The sequence below is a fragment of the Galdieria sulphuraria genome, assembly GCF_000341285.1.
Source record: "Galdieria sulphuraria unplaced genomic scaffold scaf_43, whole genome shotgun sequence".
NCBI classification, from domain to species: Eukaryota; Rhodophyta; class Bangiophyceae; order Galdieriales; family Galdieriaceae; genus Galdieria; species Galdieria sulphuraria.
In genome coordinates, this window is record NW_005178432.1 from 56,503 (window position 1) to 70,311 (window position 13,809).

A 13,809-nucleotide genomic window follows, 5' to 3' on the forward strand; every position below is an offset into this window, starting at 1 on the left:
CAAAAGCTTTCAACGGATTATGATAGAAAGATGTGAATGTCTGGATTATGGTCACGTTGTATTCTGTTCTCCTGGATCAAGTTTCACTTCTCTTTAACTCCCAAGAAGGAAAGACACCCAAAATTTTTAGCAAGATATTGCCAAACAGTAGGATTTGGCCTCTGGATACTAGTACAATACAGAAAATTTTGGTTACCGATTTATGGCAAACTTCTACCGAACATTCAAACTCCCGAAGCCATAGCTTTACACCGTTCTTGTGCAGAAAAAGTCAAAGAGTTTTGTAAAAGCAAAGGTGGTTTATTTATAAAGCTTGGACAATATACTGGATCGTTACAAAATGTTTTACCAAAGGAGTATCTTCAGGAGTTGTCTACGCTTCAAGACCAGGCGGAAGAGGTCCCTATCCAAGACCTTTTGCAAGTTATTAAAACAGATTTGGGTTCTTTTTACGGTTTGATTACAAATATATCAGAAAAACCTATTGGTTGTGCGTCTATTGCACAAGTACACACGGCACACATAGCAATGTCTTCTACTATTGTTGCTATAAAGGTTCAGAAGCCAAATACTCGACTACAATTTGCTCAGGACTTGAGAATTCTTCAGTTGATCATATCTATGTATCAAACTTTAAAAGGTGGATATGAACCTGTCATTTGGAATACATTTATTGAATTTACTCGAGAAATACAAGGAGAAATGAATTTCGTGACCGAGATAGCAAACAATAGAAAGCTTGCTCAATGTTTTCGAGGTAGTTCTCATATTTGTGTGCCAGAGATTTTCCCAAATTTATGTTCTAGACGAGTCATTACGATGGAGTACATCGACGGGATAAAAATTGACGAGTGTTTATCTTTCAATAGGGAGACTCGATTCCGTATCGCTCGAACTTTACATGAAGCATTCGCTAGGATGATATTTCAACAAAGATTTATTCACATGGATCCACATCCAGGAAATATCATTCTACAGTGGCCACAAGACAAGCGACGCTTTCGTATGGTATTAATTGATACTGGAAAATGTAGCTCTATTGACATTGATTTCACCGAAAAATTTGCAAATTTTCTCACTGCTGTTATCTTAAGAGATACACAAAGGTTCTCAACTTTCTCAAATACGATAGATAACATTGACCGTGGAGACTTATTGGCTTCTTTGTTCCTTGGTAGAAAAATGGCTCGACGTTGGTTACTTGTTGATGACTCAGATGAAAGCAGGCACAAGTATTCTGTACAAGAGTACATTCACATACTGACTTGTATACATCCTCAGTGGTATACTGTTTTACGGCCCCTTCTTGTGATTCGAGGTATTTCTCGAAAACTTGGATATCCCAAGGATATCTCAACTATATACGAGCCCTTTTCCACGCAACTTTTAGTTAAAGCGTGGTCAAAAACCTTGTATACATATTTTCTGAGGTACTCTGGAGTAAGAAACAGTGCATCTTAGAGTTACTGGAAACAACGACAATCCAACTAGTTCATCACCGTATTGACTAAAGCAAAATTCTAACCCTAGAAGAAAAATTTGGCTTGAGCAAGAAAGGTATACAATAAGTGCTCCTGTAAAGTTTCTGGTCAGAGCATATTTTCCAGTTTCAGCAGCAATATCTCTGTCCGCCCGTCTGGAACGCCTCATCCTTCTCAGAGGTTGCAACAAATACAAACACTCACCTGCATGGTTTGAAACCTAAGGCCATCGAGGCCTACGAAGACAGTTTAGTAATCTAGAGAAAAAGTGTGACGTATCACAGAAGAGTGCGCTCAGACAAGTCTGAAAAGAAATCATAGGAAAACTCAAAGGCCATGGATGAAAAACGTCATCATAACGCAAAACTCAACCGTGACAAAGTTCAAGATTGATATACCAAGTCACTTACCTTCAGCGCTGTGTCTGTGGTTGTTACGTACCACATCGAACTTGGTAATAGCCAAAACAGTTATTTGCCTCAAGGCGAAAAAATGCTAATTGAGAAATTGGCGCCATGAAAACTTGCTTTAATCTGTCACATCATGTGGTTTCGAACTTCTCGTTTGTCGTGAATGATGAGGCTAAAGGCAACACGATCTTTTTGTAGGACTAACGTTACAGATGCACATGAATACACTGAGGACAGTTTTTCCAACTTTGTTTGGAAATAAACTGCAGTTGGCTTTTCGTAGAAGTGCGAGTCAGACACCTATAGAGAAAACCCACTGGGATGCGATCATAATAGGAGGAGGCCATAATGGATTAGTTTCTGCTGCATATTTGGCTAAAAAGGCAAGCCCGGAAACTTATCTGTGGTTATAACTCTGGATCAAGTTGGTTTTTTAGGGAGCCAAGGTGTTGGTATTGGAAAGGAGAAAGGTTTTGGGAGGTGCAGCTGTAACGGAAGAGCTTATTCCAGGATTTCAGTTTAGTCGTGCGAGGTATTTAGGTTCACCAGTGAAATACTGTTTGTATTCATTTTTGTCAGCTATGTACAAAGTTTGTTGCGCCCACAAATTGTCAAGGAACTGAAACTTTCGAAACACGGCTATTCCGTCCTCGCAAGGTATTAATACATAGGATGTGGATAAACGTGAACTGAAAGTCTTCTTCGAGAAACCCTTCGAGTTTTACACCGCTCTCGGACGGAAAAAAATATCTATTTCTCAGCCCTGATGTGGAATTTTGTAAAGAACAAATAAGCAAATTCTCCATTGAAGATGCCATGAGATATCCGCAGTACTTGGTAGGCTTTTCAAGAATCTTATACCAGATAGAAATTATCATGCTCTCATTTTGATCTAGCACTGGCTCTCGAAACTATGTCGACTGGTAGAACCTTTTTTTGATGAGGCTCCTTATGATGCATTGTATAACGATATATCCAGTCTGTCTCTTGCCGAAAGATGGTCTTCATCTCGTGCTGGTTTTCATTTATTGCGAGAATCGCTTTCTAGTCGAAAGGAGATGACGGAGTTTTTCGAGCTTCTGTTTTCCAACTCTTCAAAAATGCTCAAACGTTGGTTCCATTCTGAACCCTTGTTGTCCACTCTAGTAAGCGTTGTTCCAAACGCAATCAGGAACGTCATTTTTATTTCGTACTAGGCCACGGATTCTGTTATAGGTACCATGGCTGGTCCTGACACTCCAGGTACAGGCTATGTTTTATTGCATCATGTGCTTGGAGGCGATTGGTCCTATGTGAAAGGAGGAATGGGTTCCCTTTCTGAGTCTCTTGCCTCTGTTGCAATTGAAGCTGGAGCTGTTATTCAAACAGATACACCCGTAAAGTCTATATTAGTGGATGAAATACAACGAAAAGTGAAAGGAGTAGAGACCTTAGATGGACAAAGTATACTTGGTCGATGTGTCCTTTCTAATGCAGATCCCAAGCGTACCTTCTTAACTTTATGTCCAAAGGGCAGCTTACCTGATAATTTTGTCTCTAAAATACAAAATTTGGATTTCCGTTCTCCCGTTTTCAAAATCAACGTTGCATTGAAGAAATTACCTCATTTTCGTTGTTTTCCAAAACGTCAAACATTTGAAGGGGAACCCACAACTCTTGCTGCAGGACCTGAACACAAGGGAACAATTCACCTCGGCAGCGATAACTTGGATATGATTGAAAAGGCTTACAAAGATTGTTCTGCACACCATCGACCAAGTGCTGTTCCCATTGTCGAAATGACTATACCTAGTGCGATAGATCCCACATTGGCTCCTCGAGGCCAGGCAGTGGCAGGATTGTTCGTGCAATATGTTCCATACAATGCGCCATGGGAAGATGTAAACTTTAAAAAAGCTTTCGTTGATCGAGTTTTTTCGATGGTTGAGGATTATGCACCTGGGTTTATCGAGAGCATTATTGGCTATGATGCTTTGTCTCCCAAAGATTTGGAGCGTGTATTTGGGCTAACCGAAGGAAATATCTTTCATGGCTCCATGTCTTTAGATCAGTTATATTCTTTGAGGCCAGCAGCTGGATATTCTCGTTATCGAACACCTATTTCTGGTTTGTATCTATGTGGAAGTGGAGCTCATCCAGGTGGAGGTGTTTCAGGTGCTCCTGGAAGAAATTGCTCCAAAGTGGTATTGAGAGACTTGAAAAGAAATGCAGAAGGTGCTTCTTTGCAAATGGCGCTCTCATTTTGGAGGCGATAGAAATAAATTTTCATTATGACACATGATGAGCGTGGCCAAGAGAAGATTTTCAAATTTGAATTTTCAAAGACATCTTGCTTTCCCTATCCATTTTGTCCCGCTGAAATTCCTACTTTGGTGGAAAAGTATTCGCTACTTGTGTCACAAACGCCACCATATGGAAAATTATAAAAAGACCGAAGTGTTAGGAGAAGGTACTTATGGAAAGGTGTACAAAGCTCAAGATATTAGAACCAACGAAATTGTTGCACTGAAAAAAACCCTTCTGGTTAACGAAGACGAAGGGGTCCCCGCCACCACTTTGAGAGAAGTATCCATCTTAAGAGCACTTTCAGAGTGTCCATACATTGTAAAGTAAGCAGTGATATTTAAGAGGAAAGGTCGCAATAATCTTTTCTTGATTGATCAAGGCTTTCTGACGTGCTACATACAGCTTCCAGAAATGGCAAGCCCGTATTATACTTGGTTTTCGAATACTTGGAACACGATCTCAAGCACTATATGATTTCTAAGAAGGGTAGAGGTACAGGACTTGATAAGAAACAAGCTATGGTGCGTTTGTCGAAGATTTTTTTGGTCATTATCTCATGCTGCTGTTGCCATTTCTTTTGTGTAGCACTTTGCCTACCAGATACTATTAGGAATTGAACATTGTCACTCACATGGTGTGATGCATCGTGACTTAAAACCTCAGAATCTGTTGGTCTCCAAAGATGAGATCATTAAACTGGCAGATTTCGGACTTGGACGTTCCTTTAGTATTCCCATTGGAAAATACACTCATGAGGTGGTAACTCTTTGGTATCGTGCACCAGAAATTCTTTTAGGCTCCAAATGCTATTCTACTCCTATCGACATTTGGAGTATTGGTTGCATTGTAGCTGAGATGGTAACTGGGAGACCATTGTTTTGTGGCGAAAGTGAAATTGAGCAATTATTGGCCATTTTCAGGTACATTTTGTCTTGTATTATCGTCGAAGTGAGTATGACTGATCTTAGGATAATGGGAACTCCATCGAATGAGACTTGGCCCAACGTAGAAACGCTCAGAGATTGGCATGACTTTCCTCAGTGGAAACCAACAGAGATTTATAAAGTATGTTTCTTCACTACTTTCTTACTTTTTTGAAGAATTCATGGGTTTAGATTATTCCTCAACTAGGAAAGGATGGCTGTGATCTATTAACTCAAATGCTTCATCTAGACCCTGCGAAAAGGATTACCGCATCCGATGCTCTGCAGCATCCATTTTTTGATGAAATACGTAGTGAATATGTCAATAGCTTTACCAACAAAGAAAACTTTCCACTACCTGTTGTGAATAAAAATTGAGGAAATCAATGAACGATGAATTGTATCGACCCTTTTCATGCAAAGAAATTCTACCGAGCTCCAAAAAAATGCACTATATTTGTTACAAGTGCTACAAAAAGTACACGAAAGTTTAAGTCATTTTGTGGAATCCCTTACCTTTCAGCAGCAACAAGCGTTTGTTTCTGTTATACTTGACCTGGACGCCGCTCAGTTCGGTCTAAGCAGAGTGGAAAGCAGGCTGGAACTTGCCAAGAGGTAAACCACTTTGCGTACGTTCTATTAATTATTCACTGGAGAAGGAACGTCTTCGTGGAAACGTCACGAGACCAAGAAGTAACGGAAGTTGGTTGGGACTTGTTGGGTGTACAAAGAAATCTGTATGATGGCTTTCAGAAGATCGTCACGTATTTGCTGGATAGAAATCGTGTCACACAACCTGAAGTGTCTTCAACAGGAAAGGTTGTATCAGGAGGAACTGAGGACCAGATTACGACAACAAATTTCAGCAAGGTAGGTTTTTCTTGTGTCAGGCGTTCTCGTTGTGACAAGAGTTGTTCCAGTCCTTTCGAGATTCCCAAGAGTTAGAAACGCAAGACTCGAACTCGCTTGGTAGAAGCGTAGGAAAAAATATGGATTTTCATTTACAAACCTCTTGTGGAAGAAGTTATATGATAGCTCTGTACAATTTTGAGGGACAAGAAGCTGATGAGCTATCCTTCCGAAAGGGTGATCATATTCAAGTAGTGGCATATGACACAAGTGGTTGGTGGTTGGGACAACTCCATGGGAAATATGGTCTGTTTCCAGCAAATTATACTCGAAAAATGCACAACCGTCATTCTGGTGCTCTTTCTTTGGAAGAATCATTTTCTGAATGTTCCAGAGGTAAGCAACTTGGTGACAATAATCGCCGTTCTCAACATCTTCGCCATGGTGAATGAGTAATTAGATACTCATTTGTAGATACAAAAAAAACAACGTTTACTGGTTGTTTGTCTTTCAGTAAATCTTTTCAATGCGTACGAGACATGTATCATGTTCCACTCTACCGAATCATCATCATCTTGACAAACTCCTGATAGTTGATCTGACCATCTCCATCCATATCGGCCTCTCGTATCATTTCATCAACCTTTGCAACTGCATTAGAACAAAACATTCGTTAACTATCTAGTCAAATACCTCTTCATCGGTAAGTTTTTCTCCTAGGCTAGTCATGACATGACGAAGCTCTGCAGCAGAAATATAGCCATTTCCATCCTGTTTACAACGTCATTAGAAACTTCAAAAATGGTCTGGGTCTCTAAGGACTTGCACACACACCTTGTCAAAAACTTTGAACGCTTCTCGAATTTCTTCTTCGGTGTCTGCTTGTCTCATATGCCTCGACATCAAGTCAAGAAACTCTAAAAGGCTCGCACATGTCAGTATTCTCTTCCTCTATTTCAAACGAAAGATAAAACAACCTTGAAAATCAATAGTACCGTTTCCGTCCTTATCTACCTCTGCTATCATTTCTCTCAACTCTGCTTCAGTAGGGCTTTGGCCCAACGAACGAACAACTGTACCGAGTTCTTTTACGGTGATGTTGCCTAGTAGTGGTTTCTCGTCACGCCCACACAACTGGGAGGAGGAGCCTTACCATCCCCATCTTTATCAAATAAAGTAAAAGCTTCACGGAACTCTTCCTCTTGTTCTTTGGTAATTTGAACTTTGTCGTTGCTTTTGGTGCTCTATTCATGTTCTTGAACACACAGCACGCGTTACTAAGTGTGGTCAATCCTTACCTTGGAACTCGTCATCAACCAACACAGGTTTGGAATCGTTTATGGCACAGTCTCATCAAATTTTGAATAAAAATGGCGCAAAATGTGTCATTTGAGAAAAAAAATGCAAAAGCAAAAGGATATTACAACGTGACAAAGAGACTTTCTCATTTGTATTTGAATTTTTTCGGTAAAATATGGAGACAAAAAGCAAATTGTTATTAGATTCCATTTTTTGTTTTATTGCAAGAGGAAAGTTATGTCAAATATTTAGATAGAAGGATGCTGAACGTGCTCCCTTCCTCTCTCTCTATGTGGACATGCTTTTCTGGGTCATGTAACAAAAGAATCTTGAACATAAAATCTCTTTCAATCTATGCTTAGTTGCAAAGAGACCCATTCCTTTACATTGTGACCGACCATGTGGTGGGTGGAGAGTAGATGAGGGAAATTTTGGGTGGGGGCTATTGCCAAATTTCTTCATGGAAACGCACATTCGCTAAGGGAAAAGAAGAAACTCTCATCGATCATTTCAAATTGAAAATGGAACCACATGGTATGATTGTTGTCGAAGCCATTTGGTCCGTGTGCAGTTTGACAGACGAAGCTTCCATGGACTCTTCAAATACGGAAGTTGTCTCTTCACTCTTTTCCCACAGTTGTTGATTTGTTTCATATCATGAGCAAAGGCGGTATACTTGCTTTTATTTTTCTATGTCATATTACTATGCTGATATCCGCACAAAGCAATTGTGTTACTCCAGTGAAGGATATCATAGATATTGCAAGAACGGCGGAACAACTAGCGGTTACTTTCTACAGTAATGGATATAAGAATGCTGCCCAACTTGGCCTAGTGGGTGCCAATCTTGCTTATATTGCTGCAGCATTGGAAGAAGAACAACTCCATGAGTCTTATTGGGCAAGTTTAGGTGGAGTGTCGATGGCAAGTACATTTAGCTTTCCCAATGGCTCAAAGACATTCCATGACTTGACCACTTTCATTGAAACTCAACAGCAAATCGAAGGATATTTCGACTCGGCATACTTGGCTGCTGTGAAGGAATTATCCATTCAAAATCAATCGGATGCTGCTCAAGTAGCAGCTCAAGTAGCCATAGTAGAAGGAGAACACAGAGTTTTAGGCAGAGTCATTGGAAACCTCATTCCGGCAGACGATAGAGCATTCTCTCCAGTCTTAGTCAGCTCGGTGTCTAATGCTGTGACGGTCATTAAGAATGCGGGATATCTCAGTCCTACAATCGGCAATTCTTATTCTTATACTAAGAGTAACGTGTCAGAATCGGGTGTGAAATATGTCTCACCGACTGCCCTACCTTGTCCTACTTCTCTTTGAAGAATATGATTTCGAATTATTGGCTTTGAAACCAGAATAAAATGTTGTGTATGATTCCATTTTGTGAATTTGTTAAAAAGCATTTTTTGGCGGGATTCTTCCATTATACAAGGCAGGTTGAGTATGCCTTCTTCTCATGTTGAACCCTCTTTGGAACCTGACCCTCTAAACCATGATCACTTAGCAAAGTGGTTAGTCAATGGCAATACTTGTTTTTTGTCGTACTGACTTGTTGTTGCTGAAAGGCGCGGCTATTATGCTCCTAATCGTCCCAGTCATCACAAGCGTATATTAGTCACTGGTGGAGCAGGTTTCATTGGTTCACACTTGGTCGATCGCCTTATGGAAGAAGGCAATGAAGTTATTGTGGTAGACAGTCTTTTCACTGGAAAGAAAAGCAACATTTTGAGGTGGCTTAATAATCCCAAGTTTGAGTTTGTTCGTCACGATGTCACCTTACCTTATCAAGCAGAAGTAGACCAAATATATCATCTTGCCTGTCCTGCGTCTCCAGTCCATTACAAGTACAACGCTATTAAAACCGTAAAGACTAATGTATTGGGAACTATGAATATGTTGGGTTTAGCGAAACGCGTTGGAGCTCATTTTTTATTGGCTTCTACTTCTGAAGTCTATGGAGATCCTCAGGTTCATCCACAGTCAGAAGAGTACTGGGGTAATGTGAATCCCTGTGGTTTGAGAAGTTGTTATGATGAAGGGAAACGTGTAGCAGAAACGTTGACGATGGTAATTGAAATATTTCTTTTGTTTTGTCAAGTCTCTTATTTGTATGAATAGGATTATTCACGACAACATGGTGTGGAAGTCCGTATTGTGCGAATATTCAATACTTACGGACCTCGAATGGTTGAAAACGATGGACGAGTTGTGTCCAACTTTGTGACACAGGCACTCGAAGGAAAGCCTTTGACATTGTATGGAGATGGTAAACAGACTCGTTCATTTTGTTATGTTTCGGATTTAGTGGATGGAATGATTCGTATGATGAATTCCGAACATGCTGGTCCGCTGAATTTAGGTAATCCGGAAGAGTTTACCGTAGAGTCTTTAGCACACATAGTCCGTGAAATGGTAAATCCTAACCTTGAGATAGTACATATGGCAGCTACACCTGATGATCCAACTAGAAGACAACCAGATATTACCAAGGTAAGAATGATAGGAAAGGATATAATTTTAAGCCATTGGTTGATTTGCTATGATAGGCCAAAAACTTATTGAATTGGCAACCAAAGGTTCGATTACGTGATGGATTGAGTTTGATGATTGAAGAATTTCGAGAACGTTGCAACTTGTAATAAAATTCAAGTCACATACCAATGATCAATCATTTGTAGTTGATGGATCATTGGGATGCGCGACACTTGTCACAAATGGACCATACTTGGCTACAAGGAAAACAGTTTACCAAACCAGACTGTTTAAAGACCAAACATCCAGTAGAACAAGTTCAAGAAAAGGTAAGAAAAGTGAGTGGTTTTCCATATGTGCTATTCAGTAGGGTGTTAGAGTTTTGAAGAAGAACTGTATACACGCCACAAGTTAGTAGCTTTGGCGTTGGGGAGTCAAGTACCGTTGAGAATAGATATTGAACGCCGTATTTTGAAACAGTTTCATAAACTACCGGGTTTTCAAACGACTCAACCTGGACTAGACACGATACTTGGAAGAGACGAGGAAATAACTTTTGAAGACGTTTTGTCTCCACCAGAGGAAAGAGACGACATTGTCGAGACAGATTCCCTTGCCGTGTTTGAGAGAAAGCTAAAGTTGTAACCTCTCTGAATATGTCAATTTTGAAAGGATTTTGAAGGAAAACATTAATTTCAAGACAACTTTACAGAGTGCTCATTTCTGAACTCAGTTGACGGCGCCACTGCAGCAGTTCTTGAGCCGCTTTCTGGTTTCCATTCGTTCCCAAAATGTTCGCTAGTTCTTTAAGAAAGTTCTTTCAACAAGTTAAATTCTTCACGAGGAAGAAGTATTTGTTACTTACTGCAACAGTGCTCTTCAATTCGGACCATATATCATCCCGTAAAGATATATCCACAATTTCTCTACACATTGTTCGATACAGACGAGTAGCAACTTTTCCCACAGGCTCATCCAGTAAGCTACAGTTGTTAATACTTCCCTTGACTGCGGCATCTGAGAGCTTTTCGAGATGTCTGTAAACCAACTGACTCGCATATTTGGCTTTCATTTCTTCTGTTCGGTTAACAAAATCACGAGCTTGTTCTAAGATTAACTCATCATTCATCAACTGGACACTATTATTCGGAAACCAACTAAACACAGGACAAAAGCGCCTATTCAATCACTTACCGTTTCGCAATACGTTGTAAAAGAACAAGAGTAACTGAATCAATTATTTGCTTTGCTCCACTTCCCGTAAGAGACAAAATACTGAGGAATATTTGAGACGAATAACTTTGCACTATTACTCGAGATTCTCGCCGAGCATTTTCAGCAGCTGATTGCAACAAACGAGAAGAAAAGGAAAAAGAAAATGCATCAATTAAACGGCAACAGGCTTGAATGCAATTTATCAAACTTTCCAAACTACTTAAACAATCATCAAGTTCCTTTGACTCCAAATAATCTTTCTTGGTGATATCCTTCAAGCATTCTTTCCTAAAGCGATCTGCTTCTGTTCCGAAACTCTTTTTACAAAGTTGACTCAGATTGTCCATGAGTCGGCGTAAGAAGCCCATGTTATCTACACGTGGTATTGCAGTTGTAGAATTGGTTTCGCTGTTTGCGGTTGGCGAGTCTGATTCTTCATCTACAGAAAAAAGGTTCAACGGTCTCTCTAGGTCTTCAATTTCAGTATCTGTTACAAGACTTCCTTGTATTCCACTTGTTTGTTGATCGGCAGTTTCTTCTTTAACATTTGCATTCACTTCAAGGGAGCGTTGCAGCGATGCAAAATCGGAATAGGAACTCATAACTGCTGATAAAAAATACAACTCTGCAAAAGCAGCCAAATAGAATGTCCACTCAAAACCTTTCAAGTCAATATCGCTGCCATTTCTTACATTGTAATATATACAGTAATCGATAAACTCCACTACAGCTTCCGACAAATGATTGCATTCCTGTTCGACAATATTCGAAGCAACTTCATTTGTATCGTGATCAAGATGAACACAAGAATCATAAAAAAGAGAATAAATACAGTGAAATTCACTACATAAGGAGTTTCCTACAGCCAAAATGCCAGTTCGAAGCTGCCGTTGCATATAGGCAACAGAGTTGTCCTTTTGATCAACAGCATTGACAGTAGATCGAAATGTTTCCGGTGCCTCACGAGCTACAACAGAGGACTCTTTGGCAACTTGAACAAACTTTTCAATAAATCTTTTCCATTCCGACTCATCCAATGTTGCCATACAATATAAACCTGCTGAAAATGATCGGAAAACATCAGAACTCAATCCACCACCAAGAATCACTCGACGACTCAGCGCTCCTCTGTTCAAAACATTTCTAGTCTTTACAACCAAACTATCTTGCAAATTTTTACATAAGAAACGTCGAATTTCTTCAAGTTTCTTTTTCCCTTCAAAGACAGCACGTAAGTCAGACAGCGAGTTTATTACGTTCTGCTCATGAAGCTTTTCTGAAAGAACCCGAACTGCCGGAGTTAATTGTTCGATAATAAATCTGTCGTCTGATAATGAGGGTGACTTGAGAATATTTTCTTCATCCTTAGAAACAAATACCATGTCAATTAACTCCTCGATCTGAGACTTGAGATTGGTTAAATTCGTGTTCAAAGTGTCCATTTCAACAAGAAAATGATGCAATTCCAAAGCTTCAGAAAAAATAGGCTGAAGACGATCATCTGTTGTATTGAACCAGTCTTCCAACTCTTTCACATGTGCCAAAAGGAGATCGAGGGATTGAGATATGCCGACTTTGTTTGAGCTTGCAGTTATTAAACTGGATATTGTAGCATCCTCCAAAACCCTGGCTTCGTCTTGTATCTTCTCCGCTAACATAGAAGGATCAAAGTTGGCAAGGTTCACATTGTCCAGAAGCTGTAAGATATCAGCAATTTCTTCCTCCGACAAGTTGAAGTTACTGTTTCCAGCAACTGGTGAGACAACACCCCTCGTTTCTTCTACAACTGAAGAAGTTGCCTTTTCGGTGCTTCCTTTTTCAGACTTTTTCTTATCTGCAGTAGCGGGTGACGATGTCCAGACGGATGAGTCGGTACTCTCTATGGTCTGTTGCGAATCATGAGGAGAGTTCACCTCCGCAGAGCTAACTCCGGTAGTTTTGTGTTGCAAATCGGATTCTGAAACTGACCTTTGAGAGCCAGTTAACGGGGTATTTGGTTGTGTTGTATTATTAGTTTCTCGAGACGCTTCTTCTAATTTCTGACTCAAAGAGTTTATCATATCGTCCTTGCATCAAGAAAACTATACCAACCGTAAGAGCAAGGTTTTCTAGTTTTGGTGGTCTTCCTTTGAGTGCCGAATAACTTTCTATAACTGTCCAAAGAAATTTTGCCCTATCTGTGGTATACCTGAATAGCATATTATTGACTACGAGTTCTTGAGCAAATGTAAATGAACTTACTTGGATTCAAAAGCAAATAGCTTTTCACCAAAGATCATAGTGAAACGTAGGTTACTATTACTTCCCGTTTCCATGCCGTCAATCTTTTGCAGTTCGTCCAACTTCCAAGAACGAATCACCGTCAAAGACTTGAGGCACGGGTCGGATAGTTTGACAATTCTTCTTCGTTTTGATTTTACTCGTTCACACACAGCCAAACAACGAAGCTTGTCTTTTCCTGCCTTCTTTGCACGTGAAAGAACCCCGTTGCTAGTACTTGTTGGACCGTTGGGTAACATCTCCAGCTTGTACACGGATACAGCAGCAATACATTTTTCATCGTTTGGAAGAGCCGTTTGTGCAGCTACAATAAGTGCTGGTAGCTTTGGAACGGAAGGCATATTCACAGAAACTTTTGGCGCTCAGTGTCGCCAACTCTGAGAAAAATGCGCATTAGGAGTGTCGATCACAATCCCAATGACTTGTTGGAGTCAAGTGGCTAAAGGAACATGATTAAGTGTTTCATGTCCATCCATTCAACGATAAACTATCTCAACATTAACTACTATTACAAATTGAGTTCTCTCTTCATAGCTGAGGTCCAGCCGTGATTATCATCAAAATGTTTGTACAAGGGAT

At 40.0% G+C, this 13,809-nt stretch overlaps 9 protein-coding genes across 11 annotated transcripts; 7 read left to right on the forward strand and 2 right to left on the reverse strand.

Annotated features, from left to right (window-relative positions):
* The first annotated feature begins 8 nt into the window (after positions 1–8).
* Positions 9–2,059, forward strand: Gasu_46390 (ABC1 transporter). 2 transcript variants are annotated; one of them, XM_005704278.1, is made up of 1 exon: positions 9–2,059. In XM_005704278.1, the coding sequence occupies exon 1, from the start codon at positions 37–39 to the stop codon at positions 1,459–1,461; it is 1,425 nt and encodes a 474-aa protein (XP_005704335.1). In that variant the 5' UTR covers positions 9–36; the 3' UTR covers positions 1,462–2,059. The 2 variants fall into 2 exon arrangements, with proteins under 2 accessions (XP_005704335.1, XP_005704336.1); XM_005704279.1 differs by having other exon boundaries at positions 9–1,551.
* A 19-nt stretch (positions 2,060–2,078) lies between these two features.
* Gasu_46400 (carotenoid cis-trans isomerase, CrtH-like protein) lies at positions 2,079–4,168 on the forward strand. Its single transcript, XM_005704280.1, has 6 exons — positions 2,079–2,274; positions 2,329–2,423; positions 2,471–2,548; positions 2,599–2,728; positions 2,788–3,036; positions 3,088–4,168. Exons 1-6 carry the CDS (start codon positions 2,110–2,112, stop codon positions 4,144–4,146), a joined length of 1,776 nt encoding a protein of 591 aa, XP_005704337.1. The 5' UTR covers positions 2,079–2,109; the 3' UTR covers positions 4,147–4,168.
* Positions 4,169–4,178: 10 nt separating this feature from the next.
* Positions 4,179–5,506, forward strand: Gasu_46410 (cyclin-dependent serine/threonine protein kinase). The gene is made up of 5 exons (XM_005704281.1): positions 4,179–4,500; positions 4,557–4,698; positions 4,763–5,097; positions 5,146–5,242; positions 5,293–5,506. The coding sequence occupies exons 1-5, from the start codon at positions 4,304–4,306 to the stop codon at positions 5,476–5,478; spliced, it is 957 nt and encodes a 318-aa protein (XP_005704338.1). The 5' UTR covers positions 4,179–4,303; the 3' UTR covers positions 5,479–5,506.
* A 2-nt stretch (positions 5,507–5,508) lies between these two features.
* Gasu_46420 (GRB2-related adaptor protein 2) lies at positions 5,509–6,389 on the forward strand. The gene is made up of 4 exons (XM_005704282.1): positions 5,509–5,715; positions 5,760–5,970; positions 6,021–6,303; positions 6,351–6,389. Exons 1-4 carry the CDS (start codon positions 5,516–5,518, stop codon positions 6,359–6,361), a joined length of 705 nt encoding a protein of 234 aa, XP_005704339.1. The 5' UTR covers positions 5,509–5,515; the 3' UTR covers positions 6,362–6,389.
* Positions 6,390–6,403: 14 nt separating this feature from the next.
* On the reverse strand, positions 6,404–7,358 carry Gasu_46430 (calmodulin). 2 transcript variants are annotated; one of them, XM_005704284.1, is made up of 6 exons: positions 7,248–7,358; positions 7,103–7,193; positions 6,927–7,052; positions 6,784–6,866; positions 6,643–6,720; positions 6,404–6,592 (listed from the first exon to the last, which is right to left on the reverse strand). In XM_005704284.1, the coding sequence occupies exons 1-6, from the start codon at positions 7,260–7,262 to the stop codon at positions 6,506–6,508; spliced, it is 480 nt and encodes a 159-aa protein (XP_005704341.1). In that variant the 5' UTR covers positions 7,263–7,358; the 3' UTR covers positions 6,404–6,505. The 2 variants fall into 2 exon arrangements, with proteins under 2 accessions (XP_005704341.1, XP_005704340.1); XM_005704283.1 differs by having other exon boundaries at positions 6,772–6,866.
* Positions 7,359–7,748: 390 nt separating this feature from the next.
* Gasu_46440 (VanW family protein) lies at positions 7,749–8,639 on the forward strand. The gene has a single exon (XM_005704285.1). It carries the CDS (start codon positions 7,906–7,908, stop codon positions 8,581–8,583), a length of 678 nt encoding a protein of 225 aa, XP_005704342.1. The 5' UTR covers positions 7,749–7,905; the 3' UTR covers positions 8,584–8,639.
* A 9-nt stretch (positions 8,640–8,648) lies between these two features.
* On the forward strand, positions 8,649–9,929 carry Gasu_46450 (dTDP-glucose 4,6-dehydratase). Its single transcript, XM_005704286.1, has 4 exons — positions 8,649–8,774; positions 8,829–9,330; positions 9,382–9,753; positions 9,810–9,929. The coding sequence occupies exons 1-4, from the start codon at positions 8,707–8,709 to the stop codon at positions 9,900–9,902; spliced, it is 1,035 nt and encodes a 344-aa protein (XP_005704343.1). The 5' UTR covers positions 8,649–8,706; the 3' UTR covers positions 9,903–9,929.
* A 9-nt stretch (positions 9,930–9,938) lies between these two features.
* Positions 9,939–10,409, forward strand: Gasu_46460 (proteasome maturation factor UMP1 family protein). The gene is made up of 2 exons (XM_005704287.1): positions 9,939–10,064; positions 10,114–10,409. The coding sequence occupies exons 1-2, from the start codon at positions 9,945–9,947 to the stop codon at positions 10,378–10,380; spliced, it is 387 nt and encodes a 128-aa protein (XP_005704344.1). The 5' UTR covers positions 9,939–9,944; the 3' UTR covers positions 10,381–10,409.
* A 4-nt stretch (positions 10,410–10,413) lies between these two features.
* Gasu_46470 (uncharacterized protein) lies at positions 10,414–13,658 on the reverse strand. The gene is made up of 5 exons (XM_005704288.1): positions 13,192–13,658; positions 13,042–13,138; positions 10,930–12,989; positions 10,601–10,874; positions 10,414–10,552 (listed from the first exon to the last, which is right to left on the reverse strand). The coding sequence occupies exons 1-5, from the start codon at positions 13,569–13,571 to the stop codon at positions 10,442–10,444; spliced, it is 2,922 nt and encodes a 973-aa protein (XP_005704345.1). The 5' UTR covers positions 13,572–13,658; the 3' UTR covers positions 10,414–10,441.
* Positions 13,659–13,809: the final 151 nt, after the last annotated feature.